Raw genomic sequence first — 24,244 nt, 5'->3', positions numbered from 1 at the left:
TGTCTACAAATATAATCTGAAAATAGAGAACTGGTAAACCAAGAACCGAATGTTTGGAAGTCACTTAAAACATTTAGACTTCAATAAACTGCAAACTGCAAGTACACAATAGAAATGTAAACTGCCAAATGCCACACAAAAAGTTTTTTTTGGTTTTTTTTAACACCAAAAACGTTCCCACTGCCATTTCTAAGAATTATTGAATCGCGAGACATTTAATCAATGTAATGGTGTTTGTTCTCAAACTGGAAACAGACAAGGTCATTGCAAATTATAGACAGTAACACAAAGTAAAAAAAAAATTCTACTTAACAATTTTTCCAACTTGGTCCTCAATTTAATTCTATTGGATGTGCTTTTCAAATGATCACAATCTGTTAGAAAAACTTTTGATATGATTTATCATCAGAAGTAATCATTAACGTCTCTGGCAGGTAGATACCCAGATGTAGAATAACTACAAGGCATCATGGATTGGCAAGGCATCATGGAAGCTGTGGTTTTAAAACATCTGGGGATCCACCTTTTGGTCATGCCCGGTCTATGGGAATTATTTTGACCGAGTATTTTTTGTTCAATGACTTGCTGCAATTTTATAAATTCTGGTTTAGTAAATAAAACTCAATGTGCAAAGATGGACAGATAAGCTACAGATACCACTGTGTAAATATTACTACATCTGCCAAAATATGGACATTGTTTTATTGTCTTGCGATAGCGGGGCTGAATACTGTTCACGTTCAAGCTAAAATAGCAAGATTTTTGTATCCTTCTTTTATTTTGGTCTTTAATGAGAGACGATTCAGTATTGTAATATATATAATTTAAAAGAACAATAACAGATGACAAGATTCTTTTTTTCCAGAGTGCAGAGTGTGTTTACTTTAGAAGTTTTTAGCTCCTGCTCTGTTAAGTGCATGCAAAGCAGCCTCTTGAGTAAGATTTGATAAAGTTAGACATAGAAAGAAGAAATTAAAACTTCAGGCAAGCACAGATTGGAGCCAATTCCTACACGCTGGAATTACATTAATGTATTCATATATTTTGTTTTGACCAAAGTGTGCTGCAGCAGGTGGCTGGATAGCTCTTATGCTCTGAGATAATCTATAATGTATCTTTTTTGTTGTCAATATTCTTTATTGTGGTGCAAACAAAATACATGAAATGTGCAGCGACATTACACAGTATGAAGCCTACATAATTCACAAATAGGAGCAGTATAACCATGTAAGTGTGAATGAAAGGCACTATTATTTTGTTTAATAACATGTTTGATGTAGCAAGTTCGGAACTGAAAGTTTGTCAGTAGCAGAGAAATCGAAAAAATAAACAACTATGGATTGTAGAAACTGACAATATGAGGAGAAAACACGTGAGAAAGACATCAGGAGGTGAACAAGCACAATAGACATAGATGCATAAGCTCTCTCCTCTAGAAGGAAGCAGCAAAATAACATTCTGTGTGTCAGCAAGCCTCAGAGAGGCCAAAACCAGGTGTATAGTTCCTCGCCAGAACCAATGTTCTTCCCTTCCTTCCCACAACCATATAGGTTATGCTGGACGTCACGCTGCAAAAGGTGAGTTAAGCCACCGATTCCTGTATTCTTGATACTATAGTTACAGGTCATAAAGAGAACAAGTGCCCCCGTGACCATAGTTCCCCCATAGGAAGGCCCACAGCCTAGATGGGGAACGGTTGGTATGGTCAGCTTTCTTGGGTAGCAGGGTAGCAGGAGGGGTAGGTACCTTGCGTCGGCTGTCGATTCTATGCCTGAGGTCCTGGCAGAGTGCATCAAATCTGGCAGCAAACAAATTTCTCCACTCCTGGCCCACAGGAGTTGGTTGGCTGAGCTGTGGCTCCAACAAGGAGGCCATCTTGGTTGCGCCATGTGGTTCACAAAGTTGGTATTGAGGCAATTCCATTTTTGCTTCTGTGAACCCCCATGGGGACCGGGATATCCCCTAATGCAGGGGTAACGGGGCAACAAGTAGTAGGTGTTGAGGTGCCGGCTCAGCGTCGGGAGATCGGTAATATCTCCACTCCGCTGGCGTGGCAGGCTCAGTAGGTCACAATAATAAACAGGATTACTTCTTGCCCTTATTTATATATTTTTCAATACAAGGGCACTATATAATACTTCACAGGGAGGAAGAACTGGGCTCAGAATTTAAACAATGAGATAAAACAAACAGTAACATTTTATTCGACCAATATCTTGCCCCAACATGTGTAGAAACTCATTCAACTCTCTAAGAAGATGATCGACTTATTAACAATATATCCTTCTATGAACAAAACTGTCATACCATGCTCTGTTTTATTACAAATACTACTGGATATCTTTGCCACTCTACAATAATAATACATAATCTTCGGCACATGATTTTCATAACTCTTACAACTTCGAAATATCTGCTTCCATGCCTTAAATAGACACTACAGGACCCAGAAAATACTGCAGCTTATTGTAGTTTTTCTGGAGTCTATAACCCATGGGTGCCTAAAAGGCAGATTCCAAGATTTTGGCCCCCCTCAGATCTGTTTTAAACTTACCATTTTTGGCCCCGCCTCTATGGCTGAGATCATCAATCTTGATGATTTCAGCCAATCCAATACTTTCCCATAGGAAACATGCTGCTCTGCACCAATCAGCATCTACTCATAGAGATGCATTAAATCAATGCATCTCTATGGGAACGTTCAGTGTTTCAATGCAGAGTGTGGAGATGCTGAATGTAGGTGCTGCCCATTGTGCAGCACTAGACTAGGAAGCACCTCCAGTAGCCATCTGAGTGACTGCCACTAAAGGTGTTACTAGGCAGCAATGTAAACACTGACTTTTCTCAGAAAAGGCAGTGTTTACAGTGCTCAGCCTGCATGGACATTCTACAGACACCGAATCATTATGTTAAGCTGTAGTGATTCTGTTGACTATAGTGTCCCTTTAAGACTACATGTTTGTATTTCAAACACTATAGTGTGTTTTTTAAGTTTCACATTGGTCTATCAACATTAACCATATATCTCCCACATTCCTTTTTTGTGTTTTATTATGTCATTAACCCCCATTTACTTTGCTTGTTTTGTTAAAGATATTTCATTAGTGATGGTTGTCAAAGTAATGTCTACACTATTTCAGAGATACATAATTAGTGCTGGGCTTGAAGCAACACACAAGATAACTCACCAAGTCTTTAAGGATTATTTTTTGGCAAGATATATTCATAAGGCTATAAAAGATATATCTGGCAAATATTTGTTTTAAATCATTCTACAAACGTGTCCAGATAGTCTGGATCTGGTTCTCTTCATATCTATATATCTAGCAAGAGATATGTTTATGGTTACTTCAATCTCTTTATTAAGAAGCAATATTGTGTACAGTGCCTTGCAAAAGTATTCACCCCCCTTGGCATTTTTCATGTTTTGTTGCCTCACAACCTGGAATTAACATGGATTGTTTGAGGATTTGCATCATTTAATTTACAGAACATGCCCACAACTTGGAAGGTGTTTTTTAATTTTTTTATTGTGAAGCAAACAACAAATAGGACAAAATAACAGAAAAAGTCAACGTGCATAACTATTCACCCCCCTAAAGTGAATACTTTGTAGAGCCACCTTTTGCGGCAATCACAGCTCCAAGTCACTTTGGATAAGTCTCGATTAACTTGCCACATCTTACCACTGGGATTTTGGCCATTCCTCCTTGCAAAACTGCTCCAGCTCCTTCAAGTTGGATGGTTTGCGCTTGTGAACAGCAATCTTTAAGTCTGACCACAGATTTTCTATTGGATTGAGGTCTGGGCTTTGACTAGGCCATTCCAACACATGTACATGTTTCCCCTTAAATCACTCAAGTGTTGCTTTAGCAGTGTGTTTGGGGTCATTGTCCTGCTGGAAGGTGAACCTCAGTCCCAGCCTCAAATCACGCACAGAGTTGTACAGGTTTTGCTCAAGAATATCCCTGTATTTAGCATCCATCTTTTTTTAGAATAAAAGTCTGAGATCACTGAGAGTGGAAATCTGTTAAACAATTTCATGTTTTGACAAAAAACCTTGGCATGATGCCCAGAGAGTTATAGCAGTAATATAATTAGAATGACCTGTAGTGGTTATGGTGCTTTGAGTGTTCCTTTAATTAATTCCTGTCAATAGAGTGGAAGTCACATTATTTAAAAACATACTGGGTACGTCACAGCAAACTATTTAGACACCTACAGAGTATTTACTGAACACCGGATTTTACCTGGATTGTAGACATGTTCAATTCCTTTTGTTCCGAACTTAAATTCGGGCAAATTTCGGCAATTCGGACATTCGGATGCTTCTGAATGTTCAAATTACCGAAGTGCTGAATTTCCGAAGTCCTGAATTGCCGAACCAAACCGAATTGTCGAATTTCGGAAATGCCGAAGTGCTTTGGATTTCTGAAAAGTGACAAAACAGGAGAATGAGGGAAAATTAAGGGAATGATGACAGGAATCTAACCCTAGCCCTAACCCTTAAACCAACCTTCCTCAAACCCAAACCGTACCACTAATCCTACCCCTAACTCTTACCCCAACCTTCCTCTAACCCTAAACCTTCCCCTAACCCTACCCCTCCCCTTAACCATATTAGGGTTAGGGTTATGGTTAGGGGTAGTGGTAGGGTTAGGGAATTGCCAAAGTGCCGAATTCCCGAAGTGCCAAATTCCCAAAGTCCAGAATTGTAGAATTCCTGAGGTCCCGAATTTCGCAAGCGCCGAACCGAACCGAATTGCCGAAGTGATTCGGATTTCTAAAAAGTGACAAAACAGGAGAGTGAGGGAAAATTAAGGGAAAGATGACCGTAATATAGCCCTAGCCCTAACCCTTAAACCAACCTTCCTCTAACCCAAACCTACCACTAATCCTACCCCTAACCCATTACCCCCCAACCTTCCTCTAATCCTAACCCTTCCCCTAACCCTACCCTTAGCCCTTTTAGGGTTAGGGTTATGGTTAGGGGTAGGGTTAGGGAATTGCCAAAGTGCAGAATTCCCAAAGTGCCGAAGTTCAGAATTGCAGAATTCCTAAAGTCCCGAATTCCGGAAGTGCCGAACCGAATTGCTGAATTTCAGAAATGCCGAAGTGATTCGGATTTCTGAAAAGGGACAAAACAGAAGAGGGAAAACTAAGGGAATGATGACAGGAATCTAACCCTAGCCCTAACCCTACACCTAACCCAAACCGTACCCCTAACCCTTACCCCAACTTTCCTCTTACCATAACCCTACCTCTACCCTTAATCCTAGTAGGGTTAGGGTAATGGTTAGGGTTGGGGGAAGGGTTAGGGAATTGCCAAAGTGCCGAATTCCTGACCCCAACCAAAGTCCCGAATTTTGGAAGTGCCGAACCAAACCATATTTTATGCCCATGCACATCCCTCCTTGATTAACAAAATCAGGTTAAATGGACCAAATTCCAATGGCAATGGCACTTCTCATATTTAGTAAAGCCAAATGTGGTCGGCCAAGCTAATCCCATTTACCACCCCTGGGAGCTGCAGGAAAAAGTCCCACAAGTGGGAGATACGCGACAACCATCTAAAACTCCCACTCGGCCTAAGGTCAGACAGCAACTCAGTACTACACCAGGACTCCAAGAAGGGTGCTGATTGGAAGGAAGGCAAATGAGGTGGAGAGTTAATGAAAACCACTAAAATTAAGAGGGAGCCCCCTTCCATGGAGCCTGAGCAACTTCTTGTTTATGACTGGCACCTACTCACCGATAGCCTGGAATTCTGTGCTTGATCAAACTTTAGCCATGTTATAAACTTATTTAGATGATTAGATGAATGCGATTCAAGCATTTTTTGGACAGTTGACTATTGAGAGCAAGCCCTGTCTGGTGAGGTATGACTTTTCACCTGTACTTTTGGGGAACATTAGGTTTTATGGCTTATATTGTACAGCACACTTTGACTCGGAGTTAATAAAATCATGCCCCATTGATTAAGTCATCCCCTAGACACAGCAGTGCTGGCAATGGGTGGATTTAATGGCTTCCTTTCAGCCCCCACCCAGTGGTAGTGGTTGTGGGCTGTAAATGTAATTTTCATTGGGGGGCAGGTTTCCACCCAACCCCCCTCCATGTGTGGGAAGATGAGGCCTCTAAATAAGTAAATGATGGTGGGCATGCCATTGTCCAATATTTGCACTGTAATACAGAGATAGTGACATGCCCCCCTGCTTGGTTAGCAAGAGGTAGTATTCAATCCTCTATCTACCCCCAATTAAAAGTAAAGGACTCTATCCCCAATAAAACAAATGCCTGTTAAAAAAAGACCTTATGAGAAGGCATTATCACTCTATGTAATATCAGTAAGGGAGGCAAGTCTTGAGAAAAGCCTAAACTGTAATGAATCAAGGAGTATTAATAATTATAGAATTGTTGGTTTATTCATCATACTTCAATTTATTGCAAATTGAAACCTAAATGGCAAAATTCTCCAACTAAGCTATAGCTACAACTTGAATATTTGAATTTCAGTTATGCCAATCAGGTTTTAAAGGAGCACTATAGGGTCAGGAACACATACATGTATTCCTGACCCTATAGGGTTAACACCACCATCTAGCCACCCTGGTTCCCTCATGCTCCCTAAATATAGTAAAACCTTACTTGTATTCAAGCCTGAAGCTGCTTACTTTGTCACTGTTTCCTTTAGACCTGCCCACTGCCTGCTGACATCAGCAGAAGTGGTAGCCTGATCCAATCACAATGCTTCTCCAAAGGATTGGCTGAGAGTGACAAAAAGGCAGATCGGGGGCAGAGCCAGCAAAATTCAAACACAGCCCTGGCCAATCAGCATCTCCCCATAGAGATGAAATTAATCAATGAATCTCTATGAGGAAAGTTCAGTGTCTGCATGCAGAGGGAGGAGATACTGAATGTTTGAATGCATTTTAGGCAGCCGTGACCCAGGAAGGATCTCTAACAGCCACCTGAGGAGTGGCCAGTGAAGTTATCACTAGGCTGTAATGTTTACAGCAAAAAGCCTGAATGTAATGATTCCACTCACCAGGACAAATTCAATAAGCTGTAGTTGTTCTGGTGACTATAGTGTCCCTTTAATTCACTACAGTTTTTCGTAAAGTGAATAAACCTTTTCTATATACATAAAAGTATTTATGTTTTTATTATAATTATTATTATTATAAGTCTACAGGGAGTGCAGAATTATTAGGCAAGTTGTATTTTTGAGGATTAATTTTATTATTGAACAACAACCATGTTCTCAATGAACCCAAAAAACTCATTAATATCAAAGCTGAATATTTTTGGAAGTAGTTTTTAGTTTGTTTTTAGTTATAGCTATTTTAGGGGGATATCTGTGTGTGCAGGTGACTATTACTGTGCATAATTATTAGGCAACTTAACAAAAAAAACAAATTTTTACTTACCGTAAATTCTTTTTTTCTTAATATGGTGGCAGTAACCTCTGGGTTTTGCTCCTCCCTGTGGACAAGACCTTTAACAAGCTATTTTAAAAGGATCCTCCCCCTTTAGGTATAAATACTGAGCCCGCAAAACCTACCCCAGTACGTGACAAGTAAAGAAACCAGACCAAGCAAACATCAAATGCAAAAAATTCTTTAATAAAAAGGGAGGGTAATAATACTGCCACCATATTAAGAAAAAAAGAATTTACGGTAAGTAAAAATTTCTGTTTTTTCTGTCATATGGTGGCAGTAACCTCTGGGATATAGCAAGAATCCCTCGGGGCGGGACCTATGCCACGACGGCTTGTAACACCTTACGCCCAAAAGCAGCTTCAGAGGCAGAGAATATGTCTAGCCGGTAGTGCTTGATAAAGGTGTTGAAGGACGACCAGCATGCCGCCTTGCAAATGACTTCTGGAGATGCAAGTGCTCTTTCTGCCCATGAGGTAGCCATGGCTCGAGTAGAATGGGCCTTGATTGTAGCAGGAGACTGAAGACCTGAGGAAGAATATGCCAAATCGATAGCCTGAATAAGCCAACGAGATAAGGTCCCACGGGAAGCTACCTTGCCCTTTAGGTGACCCTGAAAATTAACAAACAGGTGATCCGAAACTCTGAACTCCTTTGTTCTGTTTAAATATATACATAACGCTCTTCTGACGTCCAACTTTTGCCATCTGTGTTCTTGAAGGGATGAGGGCGCACTAAAAAAGGAAGGTAAAATAATAGGTTGATTAACATTTTTGAAGATAAAACTTTCGGAAGAAAAGATGGTCTCGGGTAAAGAACCACTTTGTCCTCATGAAAAATGGTGAATTCATCTGAGGAGGATAGGGCGTGAAGTTCTCCCACTCTTTTGGCTGACGTGATGGCTACCAAAAACAATACCTTAAGAGATAAAAATTTTAAAGGAACTTCCTCCAAAGGTTCAAACGGGTTAGTACTAAGGGCCTGAAGGACTAGGGATAAGTCCCACGTCGGAAACACCGATCGTTTAGGAGGTCTCTTGAGGCTGATGGACCTAAAAAATCTTCTGACGAAAACATTGGCTGCCAAATCCTTAATAAGAAAAAAATTCAAAGCTGAGATTTGAACCTTGAGAGTTGAGACTCCCAGGCCTGCGTCAAAGCCGTCTTGCAAAAACTGAAGAATGTTATCTATTGACGGTTGCAATATCGAGACCCGGTGATCCCTACCCCAGTGAAGAAACTTGGACCAAATTCTGAAGTATATCCTAGAAGTTGATCTTCTAGTGGCGTGGAGTAAGACTGTTATTCTCTCATCTTGCAAGCCCTTGTTTCGAAGGATCAGCCTTGCAGTAGCCAAGCCGTCAACCTGAACATTTCCAGTACTTTCAAGGGTAGGTTCCTGTTCACAATGAGATGAACTGAAATGGGAAGCTCCCAATAGTTGATAGTCATCTTCTTTAGGGCCGCAAACCAGACTCTGTTTGGCAAATAAGGGATTATCGCCAATATCCTCTGTCCGTTCGTATCTTGAGGAGGACCTTTGGGATCAGGGGCAGAGGTGGGAAGATGTAAGCCAGCTGAAAATCCCACCTTATCGATAGAGCGTCTATCCAATTGGGTTGATCCGTTCTGAATAGGGAGGCGAAGTGGAAAACCTTCTTGTTTGATTCTCTTGCCATCAAATCTACTTCTGGAACTCCGAATTTCCCAGTCAAGATTCTGAATACGTCTGGGTTTAGAGACCATTCCTTTTGGTCCCACTTCCCTCTGCTTAAATCGTCGGCTATTACATTGTCGCTGCCTCTTATGTAAACCGCTGCGATGTCTTCTAGATATCTCTGGGCCCATTCCATAACTTCTGTACAAAGACTGTAAAGCCTTCTTGCTCTGGTTCCTCCCTGTCGATTGATATAAGAGACTACCGTGCGATTGTCTGACTGTATCTTGACCGCTCTTTGAAGTAGCCAAGGTCTGAGGTGATGAAGAGCATACAGAACCGCCAATAATTCTTTGAAATTTGTCGATTCCTTTGCTTCCCTGGAAGACCATTTTCCTTGGAACATGGTGGAGCCTAAGTGGGCTCCCCAACCTGAGTTTGAAGCGTCTGTGGTGACTATTAGCCAGACCTTTGGTAGAAAGGATAAACCTTTTAAAAGGCACTCTGAGGTTTTCCACCAATCTAGTTGCGTCTTCACCTGAGGGGACAGCAGGAATATTTCGTCCAGATCTTCCTCCTTCTTTGACCAGGAAGTCAGGATGTTCCACTGTAAGGGTCTGACCTTTGATCTTGCCCATTTGACCGCCGGAAAGGTGGCCGTAAGAAGACCTAACACACTCATGGCCTCTCTGAAGGAACAAGTTTGCATCCTTTGGAGGTTGGAAATCGTTTTTCGGATCTTTTTCCTCTTTCGTTTGGGAAGGAATATTGACATGGAGTCTGAATTGATCTCGAAGCCGAGAAACTCTATAACTCTTGTTGGAACACAAACTGATTTCTTTAGATTCAAGATCCAGCCATGGTCCTGAAGAAACCTTATAGTGACCTGCAGATCCTCGTGTAGTTGATCTTCGGTATGTGCCACTAGAAGCCAGTCGTCTAAATATGGGATAATTGAAATACCCCTTTCCCTCAAATGAGCAGTTAGAGGAGACAGGATCTTTGTAAAGATCCTTGGAGCGGATGACAGACCGAATGGCAGGGCCCTGAACTGGAAATGAACGGTGTGACTTCTTCTTCTTATTGCAAATCTTAAATATTTCCTTGAAGCGGTGGCTATCGGAACATGAAGATACGCATCCTTTAAGTCTATCTTTACCATAACGTCGCCTCTTTGTAATAGAGGAAAAATTGATGCGATTGATTCCATACGGAATCTGTGATAGGGGATAAACTGATTTATCTTCTTCAAATCCAGAATGGGCCGAAACGAGTTGTCCGGTTTTGGAACCAGAAATAGTCTCGAATAGACTCCCTGAAATTCCTGTTTTCTTGGAACTCTTTCTATAACCCCTTTGTGTAGAAGCAGCCTGGTCTGATAATCTAGAGCTCGAGATTTTTTTGCAGACTGGTAAGTTGATAGTAGAAACCTTGATCTTGTTTTTTCCAGAAAAATAATCTTGTGTCCCTTTCGGATAATCTTTAGAACCCAGGGATCCTCTGTGGTCTGTTCCCACACCGGAAAAAAATATTGGAGCCGTCCTCCCACACCTCTGGCGTCAAAAACGTCTCCCCTTGTCTCTGAAGGATCTTTTGACCTCATTACTTTCAAATTTCCGGCTTTTATCCTTTCTTTGAAAAAAAAATTGGTCTCTCTTGAAAGGATCTCCTACCCTTAGATTGGTAATTTCTGTACCCCGGTCTCCAGGAGAACTTTCTATCTTGCGGAAGTGCCTTCTTGGTTTCAGACATCTGTCTTATGATTTCCTCTAAGGGAGCGCCGAATAATTTAGATTTTTCCAGAGGAAGTTCAAAAAGGACTGCCTTAGACGCTGTATCTGCCGACCAAGACCTCAACCATAGGGCACTTCTTGCCACAGAAGACAAACCCATGATCCTGGAGGCCAATTTCAGCACCTCAATGGACATATCCAAAAGGAATTAATTCGCCAAATGCATGTTCTGAAACATGTGACTCAGATCATCAACATGACCAGACGATAAATTTTCTTGTACTAAATTTAGCCACACTTCATTTGCTCTGGCTACTGCTGCTCCTGCCAGTAAGGCTTTGCATTGGAAGCCGGCTGTCTGATAAGCCCGCCTACACGAGGTTTCGGCTCTTTTATCCATAGGATTCTTTAATGCTGCAGTTTCTCCTATAGGGATAGTGGTTCTCTTGGCAATTTGTGCCACCTGAACATCAACTTTTGGGAGATCTTCCCACATAACGTCGCTAGCCAGCCTGAAGACATCCTTGAAGTGTCTGGAAATAAAGGCACGTTTTTCCGGGTTTTTCCATTCCCTAAATATAAAATCAACTAGGCTCTGTTGCACAGAAAAGCCTTTCTTTGGATTTTCTGATCCCTGAGGTAGGATTGTCAGATTTACTTCTTTATTAAATTTACGGATTGCCTCAGAAGGAAACCCCACTGGTTCACTCGACGAGGAACCTGAATCCGCTGATTCGAAAGAAGAAGAACATTCTCCCGAAGATGATTCAGATGAAGAAACTCTCTTTCTTTTATTAATCTTTTGTTGAATGGGGGCTTCTACCCTTTTAGATTCTTTAATCGTGTCCAAGGTCTGGGACAAATTCTCCTGGAACCAGGATAGGAAAGATTGCATATCCTTTTGCTTATCTCTTTCCAAAGAGTTTGCAGTACACTGACTGCATATTTTCTTCCTAGACCCGTCTGGGAGAGGAGTTGCACATTCGCTACAAACAATATGTTTGGACTTCACCGTAGCCTTTCTAGGCGTGGGGGTTAGCTTTTCCTTATCCATCTCAGGTGGACTAGACATATCTGTAAAAAATAAATGGAGGCTCTTAAAATATAGATCTTCTTCAGAAAGTATTTCAAAGTAAAGATTTCTTTATTAATCTTACCTCAAAATACCTCTGAGCCGTGTGGGGGGGCAGGTGACACGGCGTACCACTTCTGACCTGCATCCATGCTGTCAGTGGGTACCAGCACAGCTTTTAAATTTAAATTTCACATTTTTTTTTGGTGTGTGTGTATTTCTTTAAGCTTCCGTTTGCGCATGCGTCTTTGCGCACCCGGAAGCTTAGGTGGAACGCAAACACCACCAGGGCGTGCGTTCCACCGCTGTGCGCTTGCTCAGAGCGAGCTCCGCCTCCCGGAAGCGTTTTGCCGGAAACCTTCTCGGCATAAATTCAACAGCCTCTGTACACTCCGTAACGGTGTGACAACGGAGCATGGGCCACTCAGCTTACCACCCGGGCAGCTCTCGGACCGGATCCCCCAGACAACATCCCGTGTGCCGCACCAGACGACGAAAGTCCTGTCCATCCCTATCGGGACAAGAAAAAAGACTGGGGTAGGTTTTGCGGGCTCAGTATTTATACCTAAAGGGGGAGGATCCTTTTAAAATAGCTTGTTAAAGGTCTTGTCCACAGGGAGGAGCAAAACCCAGAGGTTACTGCCACCATATGACAGAAAAAAATATATACCCATTTCAATTATTTATTTTTACCAGTGAAACCAATATAACATCTCAACATTCACAAATATACATTTCTGACATTCAAAAACAAAACAAAAACAAATCAGTGACCAATATAGCCACCTTTCTTTGCAAGGACATTCAGAAGCCTGCCATCCATGGATTCTGTCAGTGTTTTGATCTGTTCACCATCAACATTGCGTGCAGAAGCAACCACAGCCTCCCAGACACTGTTCAGAGAGGTGTACTGTTTTCCCTCCTTGTAAATCTCACATTTGATGATGGACCACAGGTTCTCAATGGGGTTCAGATCAGGTGAACAAGGAGGCCATGTCATTAGATTTTTCTTTTATACCCTTTCTTGCCAGCCACGCTGTGGAGTACTTGGACGCGTGTGATGGAGCATTGTCCTGCATGAAAATCATGTTTTTCTTGAAGGATGCAGACTTCTTCCTGTACCACTGCTTGAAGAAGGTGTCTTCCAGAAACTGGCAGTAGGACTGGGAGTTGAGCTTGACTCCATCCTCAACCCGAAAAGGCCCCACAAGCTCATCTTTGATGATACCAGCCCAAACCAGTACTCCACCTCCACCTTGCTGGCGTCTGAGTCGGACTGGAGCTCTCTGCCCTTTACCAATCCAGCCACGGGCCCATCCATTTGGCCCATCAAGACTCACTCTCATTTCATCAGTCCATAAAACCTTAGAAAAATCAGTCTTGAGATATTTCTTGGCCCAGTCTTGACGTTTCAGCTTGTGTGTCTTGTTCAGTGGTGGTCGTCTTTCAGCCTTTCTTACCTTGGCCATGTCTCTGAGTATTGCACACCTTGTGCTTTTGGGCACCCCAGTGATGTTGCAGCTCTGAAATATGGCCAAACTGGTGGCAAGTGGCATCTTAGCAGCTGCACGCTTGACTTTTCTCAGTTCATGGGCAGTTATTTTGCGCCTTGGTTTTTCCACACGCTTCTTGCGACCCTGTTGACTATTTTGAATGAAACGCTTGATTGTTCGATGATCACGCTTCAGAAGCTTTGCAATTTTAAGAGTGCTGCATCCCTCTGCAAGATATCTCACTATTTTTGACTTTTCTGAGCCTGTCAAGTCCTTCTTTTGACCCATTTTGCCAAAGGAAAGAAAGTTGCCTAATAATTATGCACACCTGATATAGGGTGTTGATGTCATTAGACCACACCCCTTCTCATTACAGAGATGCACATCACCTAATATGCTTAATTGGTAGTAGGCTTTCGAGCCTATACAGCTTGGAGTAAGACAACATGCATAAAGAGGATGATGTGGTCAAAATACTCATTTGCCTAATAATTCTGCACTCCCTGTATATGGACTGGGCCAGAGTAACATAGGGGTATTGTGGGAGCACCACCTGGACCATGCTTAAAAAATAGGCCCAAAGTACCCGTAATAAAAATATTCTGCTATTTATTTAGCTGCCACTACAGCACTTCACTTGTATTGCTTTATTAAAGGATCACATTAGCACCAAAAAGAAACATTTTTAACTCTAGTGTGCTTCTAGCTTAAATACAAGTTTACCCCTTTTTAAACGTACTGGTAACCTGGCATTTACCCCAGGACAGTTGCTCCTTCCTTCCTATAAGGTTTTCCAGATAATCCAGGGGTCAGCCCAGTGCTTCTTGTTGAAAAGAACTGGGGTCTTACAACGTAACAGATTCTTCACAGAGATACCGTACACGAAGGCTGACAATTAGTGAAAATCTTAACAAGTAAGTGGTTGGTTGATTGATTGAAGCCACTAGATGCAAACTGACAGACATAAACATTGCCACTTTTCACACACACCAATACATTGCATTGCAAGCTCTATGTACCAAAACAAACTCATGAAGATTTAGTGGTGGTTTTGGTCATTGGAATGTCCCTTTAATATGTTCCTAGTACTCGGGCTGTGCATTGAGGCTGGGTTTGGTGAGGGGAGGGAGAGACCAGAGGTTGCGTTACAGTGGGTTACTGTATGTCACACATCATGTAGTCTATAATTGCTTAGACAATGGAAAATTAAATTCAGTTTATCTCATTATTCCCATCAGGTTTTCCGCCCCAGACCTGTAAAACCCTGGATTCAGTTATGGACTGCAGTGGAGATATATCTTACTTATACTAACTTCACATTGATGATTATTTAAAGTTAAATATAATAGTGTTAAAGTTAGAAACGGAAACCACTACTTAATACACCCAGGGAAGCTTACTCAGCAATATTCTGCAGAAATCTGCACTTATTATTTCTTTATTACAAGTTAGAGGAAGAAACCTCGATTTGCAGAGCAAAATCAGCAATGCTTCATACAGTGAGTGACTGCTGCCTCTCTGTCTGATCTCTCTGATACAGCGCAAAGTATGTGTCCTGCTTGGTATAGTGCTGAATATATCTCTGCTTAGTACAGTGCTGAGTATTTAGTTGCCTGAAACAATGCTGTATCTCTGACTGATACAGTGCCGAATATTTGTGCCCTGCTTGGTGTAGTGCTGAGTATTTATGCCCTGCTTGGTACAGTGCTGAGTATCTCTCTGATACAGTGCGGAGTATTTGTGCCCTGCTTGGTACAGTGCCGAGTATCTCTCTGATACAGTGCGGAGTATATGTGCCCTGCTTGGTGTAGTGCTGAGTATTTATGCCCTGCTTGGTACAGTGCTGAATATCTCTCTGATACAGTGCTGAGTGTATGTGCCCTGCTTGGTACAGTGCTGAGTATCTCTCTGATTCAGTCCTGAGAGTATGTGCCCTGCTTGATACAGTGCTGAGTATCTCTCTGATACAGTGCTAAGTGTATGTGCCCTGCTTGGTACAGTGCCGAATTTCTCTCTGATACAGTGATGAGTGTATGTGCCCTGCTTGGTACAGTGCTGAGTATCTCTCTGATACAGTGCCGAGTATACGTGCCCTGCTTGGTGTAGTGCTGAGTATTTATGCCCTGCTTGGTACAGTGCTGAATATCTCTCTGATACAGTGCTGAGTGTATGTGCCCTGCTTGGTACAGTGATGAGTATCTCTCTGATACAGTGCTGAGTGTATGTGCCCTGCTTGGTACAGTGCTGAATATCTCTCTGATACAGTGCCGAGTGTATGTGCCCTGCTTGGTGCAGTGCTGAATATCTCTCTGATACAGTGCCGAGTGTATGTGCCCTGCTTGGTACAGTGCTGAGTATCTCTCTGATACAGTGCTGAGTGTAGATGCCCTGCTTGGTACAGTGCTGAATATCTCTCTGATACAGTGCTGAGTGTATGTGCCCTGCTTGGTACAGTGCTGAGTATCTCTCTGATACAGTGCTGAGTGTATGTGCCCTGCTTGGTACAGCGCTGAGTATCTCTCTGATACAGTGCTGAGTGTATGTGCCCTGCTTGGTACAGTGCTGAGTATCTCTCTGATACAGTGCTGAGTATATGTGCCCTGCTTGGTACAGTGCTGAGTATCTCTCTGTATGCTATATCAGTGACCACTGTAACACACTATGAGTATCTCTCTGTATGCTATCAGTGCCCAGTCTTACACAGTATGAGTATCTCTCTGTATGCTATCAGTGCCCAGTCTAACACAGTATGAGTATCTCTCTGTATGCTATCAGTGCCCACTGTAACACAGTATGAGTATCTCTCTGTATGCTATCAGTGCCCACTGTAACACAGTATGAGTATCTCTCTGTATGCTATCAGTGCCCAGTCTCACACAGTATGAGTATCTCTCTGTATGCTATCAGTGCCCAGTCTCACACAGTATGAGTATCTCTCTGTATGCTATCAGTGCCCACTGTAACACAGTATGAGTATCTCTCTGTATGCTATCAGTGCCCAGTCTAACACAATATGAGTATCTCTCTGTATGCTATCAGTGCCCACTGTAACACAGTATGAGTATCTCTCTGTATGCTATCAGTGCCCAGTCTCACACAGTATGAGTATCTCTCTGTATGCTATCAGTGCCCAGTCTAACACACTATGAGTATCTCTCTGTATGCTATCAGTGCCCAGTCTATCACAGTATGAGTATCTCTCTGCATGCTATCAGTGCCCAGTCTCACACAGTAGGAGTATCTCTCTGTATGCTATCAGTGCCCAGTCTCACACAGTATGAGTATCTCTCTGTATGCTATCAGTGCCCAGTCTCACACAGTATGAGTATCTCTCTGTATGCTATCAGTGCCCACTGTAACACAGTATGAGTATCTCTCTGTATGCTATCAGTGCCCATTGTAACACAGTATGAGTATCTCTCTGTATGCGATCAGTGCCCACTGTAACACAGTATGAGTATCTCTCTGTATGCTATCAGTGCCCACTGTAACACAGTATGAGTATCTCTCTGTATGCTATCAGTGCCCAGTCTAACACACTATGAGTATCTCTCTGTATGCTATCAGTGCCCAGTCTAACACAGTATGAGTATCTCTCTGTATGCTATCAGTGCCCAGTCTAACACAGTATGAGTATCTCTCTGTATACTATCAGTGCCCAGTCTAACACAGTATGAGTATCTCTCTGTATGCTATCAGTGCCCACTGTAACACAGTATGAGTATCTATCTGTATGCTATCAGTGCCCAGTCTAACACACTATGAGTATCTCTCTGTATGCTATCAGTGCCCAGTCTAACACAGTATGAGTATCTCTCTGTATGCTATCAGTGCCCAGTCTAACACAGTATGAGTATCTCTCTGTATGATATCAGTGCCCAGTGTAACACAGTATGAGTATCTCTCTGTATGCTATCAGTGCCCAGTCTAACACACTATGAGTATCTCTCTGTATGCTATCAGTGCCCAGTCTCACACAGTATGAGTATCTCTCTGTATGCTATCAGTGCCCAGTCTAACACAGTATGAGTATCTCTCTGTATGCTATCAGTGCCCAGTCTAACACAGTATGAGTATCTCTCTGTATGCTATCAGTGCCCAGTCTAACACAGTATGAGTATCTCTCTGTATGCTATCAGTGCCCATTGTAACACAGTATGAGTATCTCTCTGTATGCTATCAGTGCCCAGTCTAACACAGTATGAGTATCTCTCTGCATGCTATCAGTGCCCAGTCTCACACAGTATGAGTATCTCTCTGTATGCTATCAGTGCCCAGTCTAACACAGTATGAGTATCTCTCTGTATGCTATCAGTGCCCACTGTAACACAGTATGAGTATCTCTCTGTATGCTATCAGTGCCCAGTCTCACACAGTATGAGTATCTCTCTGTATGCTATCAGTGCCCAGTCTAACACAGTATGAGTATCTCTCTGTATGCTATCAGTGCCCAGTCTCACACAGTATGAGTATCTCTCTGTATGCTATCAGTGCCCAGTCTCACACAGTATGAGTATCTCTCTGTATGCTATCAGTGCCCACTGTAACACAGTATGAGTATCTCTCTGTATGCTATCAGTGCCCAGTCTAACACAGTATGAGTATCTCTCTGTATGCTATCAGTGCCCAGTCTAACACAGTATGAGTATCTCTCTGTATGCTATCAGTGCCCAGTCTCACACAGTATGAGTATCTCTCTGCATGCTATCAGTGCCCACTGTAACACAGTATGAGTATCTCTCTGTATGCTATCAGTGCCCAGTCTCACACAGTATGAGTATCTCTCTGTATGCTATCAGTGCCCAGTCTAACACAGTATGAGTATCTCTCTGTATGCTATCAGTGCCCACTGTAACACAGTATGAGTATCTCTCTGTATGCTATCAGTGCCCAGTCTCACACAGTATGAGTATCTCTCTGTATGCTATCAGTGCCCAGTCTAACACACTATGAGTATCTCTCTGTATGCTATCAGTGCCCAGTCTATCACAGTATGAGTATCTCTCTGTATGCTATCAGTGCCCAGTCTCACACAGTATGAGTATCTCTCTGTATGCTATCAGTGCCCAGTCTCACACAGTATGAGTATCTCTCTGTACTATCAGTGGGGAACCTTCGACTCTCCAGATGTTTTGGACTACACCTCCCATGATGCTTTGCCAGCATTATGTGTGTAAGAGCATTATGGGGGATGTTGTCCACAACATCTGGAGAGCCGAAGGTTGCCTATATCTCCCCTGACACAATGTAACAAGTCAGTCTCCGAACATTCCATCACCTTACAGCGGGGAGTTTGCTGCTTCTCACCTTGACTGCGGACTGCGGGCTGCTAGCAGGGGCGGGACATTCCGGCGTGCATTCTATTGGCTGGAGAGCCCTGCGGCCGGGAAGCTGATTGGCTGACAGTTTTCTTTTGTTCACTATCAGCGTGCAGCCGCAGGACAGCGGAAGTTTGAGTGTGAAGATCCAGCTGGTCTCCCGGCTGCTCTCCCTGTCACCCACAGCCAGCCAGTCCCCCCTCACAGCCAGAGCCTCACAACTCTTAGCCAGCAGGGGACATGGACTTAGAAAACAAAGTAAAGAAGGTGAGTGATCTAATCCCACTTACCTCATAGCTCCCCAGTGCAGGGAGAGGGCACACCCTGTCCTGGGGCTGTGTGTATGATCTATCCGTATTCCTTTACCCAGCAATACTGATCATTCATTGTCTCTACTGGGATCTGATATAATCAGGTTCACTTTCTCACTATGGATCTTAAAGGCAGCAATTTAAGTGCAGGAATATAATGTATCTCTGCAAGGAGTTTTAATTGATTTATTTATAAACTAGGATTCCTCCAGAATTTAGAGTAATCCATAAGCTGATTGAGAGTGCAAGCTCTTGTTCTTACTGAGCTCCTCTACATCTATCTATATCTCCACCTGTCTGTCTACCTACCTTTACCATGTGCTTATATCTGTGTGTTTTTATATTTTTGCCAACTTTCAATAAGTTGCCACCTCCCTAAATTCTTATTATAGTACAACTTTCATTATGGGGTTTCATGGCTATGACCAGCAGAGATTTGTAGGAGTTGTAGTACAAAGCCATCAGGGGTGCAGTTTGACCCCCACTCCAACACTGTCAGTCTGAGCAGGGCCAGGGCTGTCTCCACGTTTGTTGATCTATCATTGTGTCTATGTATGTTATGTGCCCTGTATATTTATTTTTACCCATGCTGGAGCACTGCAGAATATGTTTGTGACTAATAAATAACTCCAAAGTACAATCAAGATTGCACAGGGTTAAGTTTCCAGACATGTCCTCATCAGTGATAGAGCTGTAGATGGAATGAGTCATATTTACTGTTTTATTACACTGTAACCATGTTGCTTCCTGCCCAGTGCATCTGCAATTTGATAACAAAATAGCACTGTTTGCTAACTCAGAATGTGGTCTGTTGAACTATGAAACATTGCTTCTCAATCTTTCTCTAACACCATACCACAAATTACTTATTTTGTTCTGCCATGAACCCAAATACCAACATTTTCTGTACAAAGCTACTAATTTATGGTTCATCTGGTACTTGGGTACCTGTGGCCATTTCAGCATTACTGGTGGCATCATAATTTGAACAAACATGTTTCTTGAATATTATGAGGTGTATATATACTTGTAAAGTTGTAGTGACTATAGGCCTTTATTGTATAGGATAGTTTAAGCACCACAACTACTACATCTTAACGCAGTGTTTTTTGCTGCATACACGTTGTTGTCCCCATTTCTTTGATAATGTGAACCATTGCCATTTGTAAGAGACAGCAATATTTTACATTTGGCTGAAAACACACCTCTGGTTAGTGGTAGACATCCAGCCAGGAGAGGGGCTTCCTGCTTCAGATAATTAGATTTTCGAAGGATTTCAGATTTGGCGTCATTTCACCATGCATGCCGAAAATTGTCCGATGCACCTCCTGGATTTGAGGATCAAGGCAATTTTTGTGCATGTGCTGTAGATCTAGAGTGCTGCAGGGAGAGGAATATCTCTGTGCTGGGTTACAGGAAGGTTTACTGAATTATACAACTTGTACGATATTATTATTATTATTATTATTATTATTATTATTATTATTATTATTATTTATTTGTATAGAGCCAACATATTCTGCAGCGCTGTACACTTGTAGTAGCTCCAAAAACAAATAATTATACTTACCTTTCCAGTGCTACCATTCTCAAAGGTCTGTAGTGGTTACAGTATTGTAAAACTACCCTTTTGGACCCTCCTTCATCTCACTTCTCTGCCTGGTATCATAACTCCAACAGGCTGGCTTCACTACCTGCACAATAACATCATAATGAGGTGACTCTGTCACTCCATTCACCTGAAGCCAACTTGCTGGAGGAATTGTATAGATAGAGAGTAGGAGAACCACATGTGGGAGGATTCTCCTGTTTTGCCATGCTACTCAATGCTAAGCATGGGTGTAAATACTGAGAATTCCTTTACAGGTAGAATAACGATCACATTTTAACATTTTGACATTCCCTCATACTGATAATGTCACTTATTATTACTTATAGAATTGTTCAGTAAATGTAGGTCAATGTCCCTCTAAGCATTGCATACCATGTTGTTGCCAGTGTCTCAGAGTTACACAGGCCATCTGTAATATACACTGGCTGTGTTTGGAGACATTAAGGGAGACTTAGTGGTGCAAAGTTCTAAAAGCGAGGCAATCGCCATGGAAACCACAGATACGTCGCTTTAGTGATTACTCTGCTATACAAATCTGCACCACTTTTCACGTAATTATGGCAAACTGATGAAAATTATTCTCCTATGTTGTTTCTGTAAAACCTTTGTAAATGCATCTTGAGAAGGCTCTTGTCTTGAATGCCTTCTTCCAGTTATCTAAAAATCTGGTTAGATCAAATGCAGTGCTAAAGTGTACTTCTTATGGTAATGCAACTTTCTCAGCCGATGAGCTTTGGCCATACTTTATTGTACAGAGATAGCTGGCCAGATACAGCTGATGTGGTGCGGGAGCCCAGTAGGTTTGACATCTTTTTGTGGGTTGGCACCAGGAGACTAAGAACCATCACCACTATAGCAATCTGTGGGGGTTATGGTGCCAGTAAAGCGTTTCCTTAGCAGGTTTTTTTATTTTCTTAGTGTATGCATGTCATACGCTTCCTTATGCTCTTTTTTTTAGAGTAGAGGTCAAGGTGACTGACAAATACACTTATTTTTATTGTTGCTCTGTATAAATGTTCCAAATCTTTTGCAATTGAATTTTAAAATAACTAATAAAAGGTCATTTTAGTATTGTGACATGACATGTTCAAATAATGCGCTGACTGTGTGTCATCATAGACCTGACTACTTTGTCCCTGCCAATAGAAAGCTGCTATCTGCTTACTGGCACTGAGCCTAACCAGAAGAGTACGCTTCTTGATAGCATTTCTTTCTCATGCACAAACTGCAGATGACATAAACCAGGACTGCGACCTACTATCCCACCATTAATTCCAGTATTCTCTCATGACATATGAGCGCAAATAAGCTCACAAGGTCTAAGCACTGCCTTGTTTATTATCCATTTTTCCATAAGAGCTTATCTGCGCTAACCGCTGCTTAAAATGACTAATAATATCTCAGAGAACTTCATATTTTATCAAAAAGTCTGAACTTCAACAAAATCTATATCTCTAAATAGATGGCCTGCGGATTAGATTAGAGTTACTCTTGATTTATACAAGTGTGAGTCCAAAAAGGCCATGTTTTTGAACCATTGTAAATATTTTCACACTCATATTTGTTTTTACTATTTTGAAGGCCATAATATATCCAATATAACATTGTATTTTTATAAGCCTTCCGTCTTTTATATTGACTGTAAATTACAAATTTTAAGCTAAAATATTTAAACTATTTACAGTTTGACTGTTTGGACTTCAAATGAGCAAATCCTTGTCAATTCTTCATAATTCTATTTAAAGTGAGTAAAACACAGCTTTTTCTAAGCAATGTGAGCACTTGGTAACACGTCTTTGGGGTGCAGCTTTGTTGAATGCAAGGGGTGTGTTTTTATAAATGGTAAGGGGGTAATATTAATAACTTTGTGAGCGAAGGTTTTTTGTTTTTTTTTATTGTATTCTGCAGCATTTTATTATCAGAGAATATATTACAATCGCACATTTGTGTTTGCCTGTTGTGTCCATAAATGGAAATCCAAATTATATATATATATTTTTTTTTTTTTGCATTGCAATTTGACTATTTCACTATGTTAATATTTGGGATCTATTCAATAATAATGGAATCATCCAATAAACCCATTAGCTCTGAAAGTTTATTCCAAAAAGACGCACGTAAGTAGCACAGGCTCATTGTTCCAGGCACAACTCCAGGTTTATATATCAAGTTTCAAACAGAGTCGATTAAGACTAGGGCTTTATTAATGGTCTCTGTCCGTGAGAGATGTAGAGTAGTTCAGACAGTGGACAGTAGGATTTCTGGCCAGTGTAGTAGTCTATGACAATGGGTAACAAAGAGGCCATTCAGGATGATTTGCAGTTAGTCTGGATAAAAGGTCACTAAAACCTGACACATTTCCAAATCCGAAATTCCCTGTGTGCACAAAGATGGCTGCTCTCCAAACATGTCTGTGTTTCAAAGGTGGCTAGCTTAAACTTAACAAAACCTGCGATAATAGAACGTGAGTTTTAATGAGTTTCTTTGGAACTATGGGGATAACAAACCACCCAACAGAATGTAGTAAACCACTGGAATAAATACTCCAATTTGAGGAACTGCAAGTATTTTGGAACTGATTTATTCAAGGATTTAATTATATATATATATATATAAAATGAGGTCCGTTTTAGTGATCTTTGCACATTTTGGAAAGAACCCCAAAGGCAACATCTTTGTTTAGAGCCCAATGGTTGTGGGGTGAAGATGTTTGTAGGTTTACTTACCTGAAGCTATCCTTCGACGCTGCAGCCATCTTCATCCTGAGGACCCTCTTCAAGTGATGCTTTATCTGCCACAAAAGCATGCAAAGCATCAAGGGAGTTGTAGTTCTACAACATGTGGGGATATACCTTTTTGTGTTCCGAAAAGCTAAAAGTGTGTAAAGAGTGTAATATTTGTTTTTCGTTTTTCATAAAGTGTTGATCTCAATACAAATTGGCACTATTGTAACCACTGTGGTTCCCCTATTTACCACTATAACGTCTTAAAGCATAGAATTTAGCAGGGCTCACCGTACAGGTCTCTGCAGTGATATTATATTGTTAGTAAGAGTTATTCTACTTAACATGTATAAATAATTGAGAATTCAATTAAAAAAATAGGTATAGTCTTGGAATAAATGACATTTTGTCTTTTTAAAATATTTTATTAAAATGTAAATATAGACATAAAAACAACATAATATGTACCATATACCATTATAATTTTACAGCAGAGTTTATAAGATTAAAGTATATGCTTGCAATATCCGTAAAATAGAATAACAACCCTCTTGAACAAGACAACCTCTCAGTCTTGATAAAATGGAGCCGTGTCCCTGCATCCAAAATTCTCCCCATGGTCTCTAATATTAATAAGTACACAAATTTATTCTCTAGATTTTCAATTAGGTCATGTTTGGAAAATAGAAAAACAAACCTAATCTATCTTCGCTTGATCATTAGATGACATAGTCTTGACTTGGTCATTTCACATGGGACCCTGGGTAAGAGGTAATTTATTAAAGAAACATTGCATGAGAATCAATATGTTCCATTTCTAGCAACTTAGCAGTTTGCAAAAGCTCTTAAAAACAAGGTACACAGCTTAAGAAATACATTTCATTCTA

The 24,244-nt window shown here is 41.4% G+C and overlaps 1 protein-coding gene across 1 annotated transcript in view; it reads left to right on the top strand.

Annotated features, from left to right (window-relative positions):
- Positions 1-18,828: 18,828 nt before the first annotated feature.
- Positions 18,829-24,244, top strand: part of TES (testin LIM domain protein) — a 30,330-nt gene continuing 24,914 nt past the window's right edge. Inside the window, exon 1 of the mRNA XM_063445094.1 lies at positions 18,829-18,978. Coding sequence (XP_063301164.1) covers positions 18,952-18,978 — 27 coding nt within the window. The 5' untranslated portion in view covers positions 18,829-18,951. The remainder of the gene's footprint in view (positions 18,979-24,244) is intronic.

Source organism: Pelobates fuscus, chromosome 3 (genome assembly GCF_036172605.1).
Source record: "Pelobates fuscus isolate aPelFus1 chromosome 3, aPelFus1.pri, whole genome shotgun sequence".
Taxonomy (NCBI): Eukaryota; Metazoa; Chordata; class Amphibia; order Anura; family Pelobatidae; genus Pelobates; species Pelobates fuscus.
This window is presented reverse-complemented; position numbering and strand designations above follow the sequence as displayed.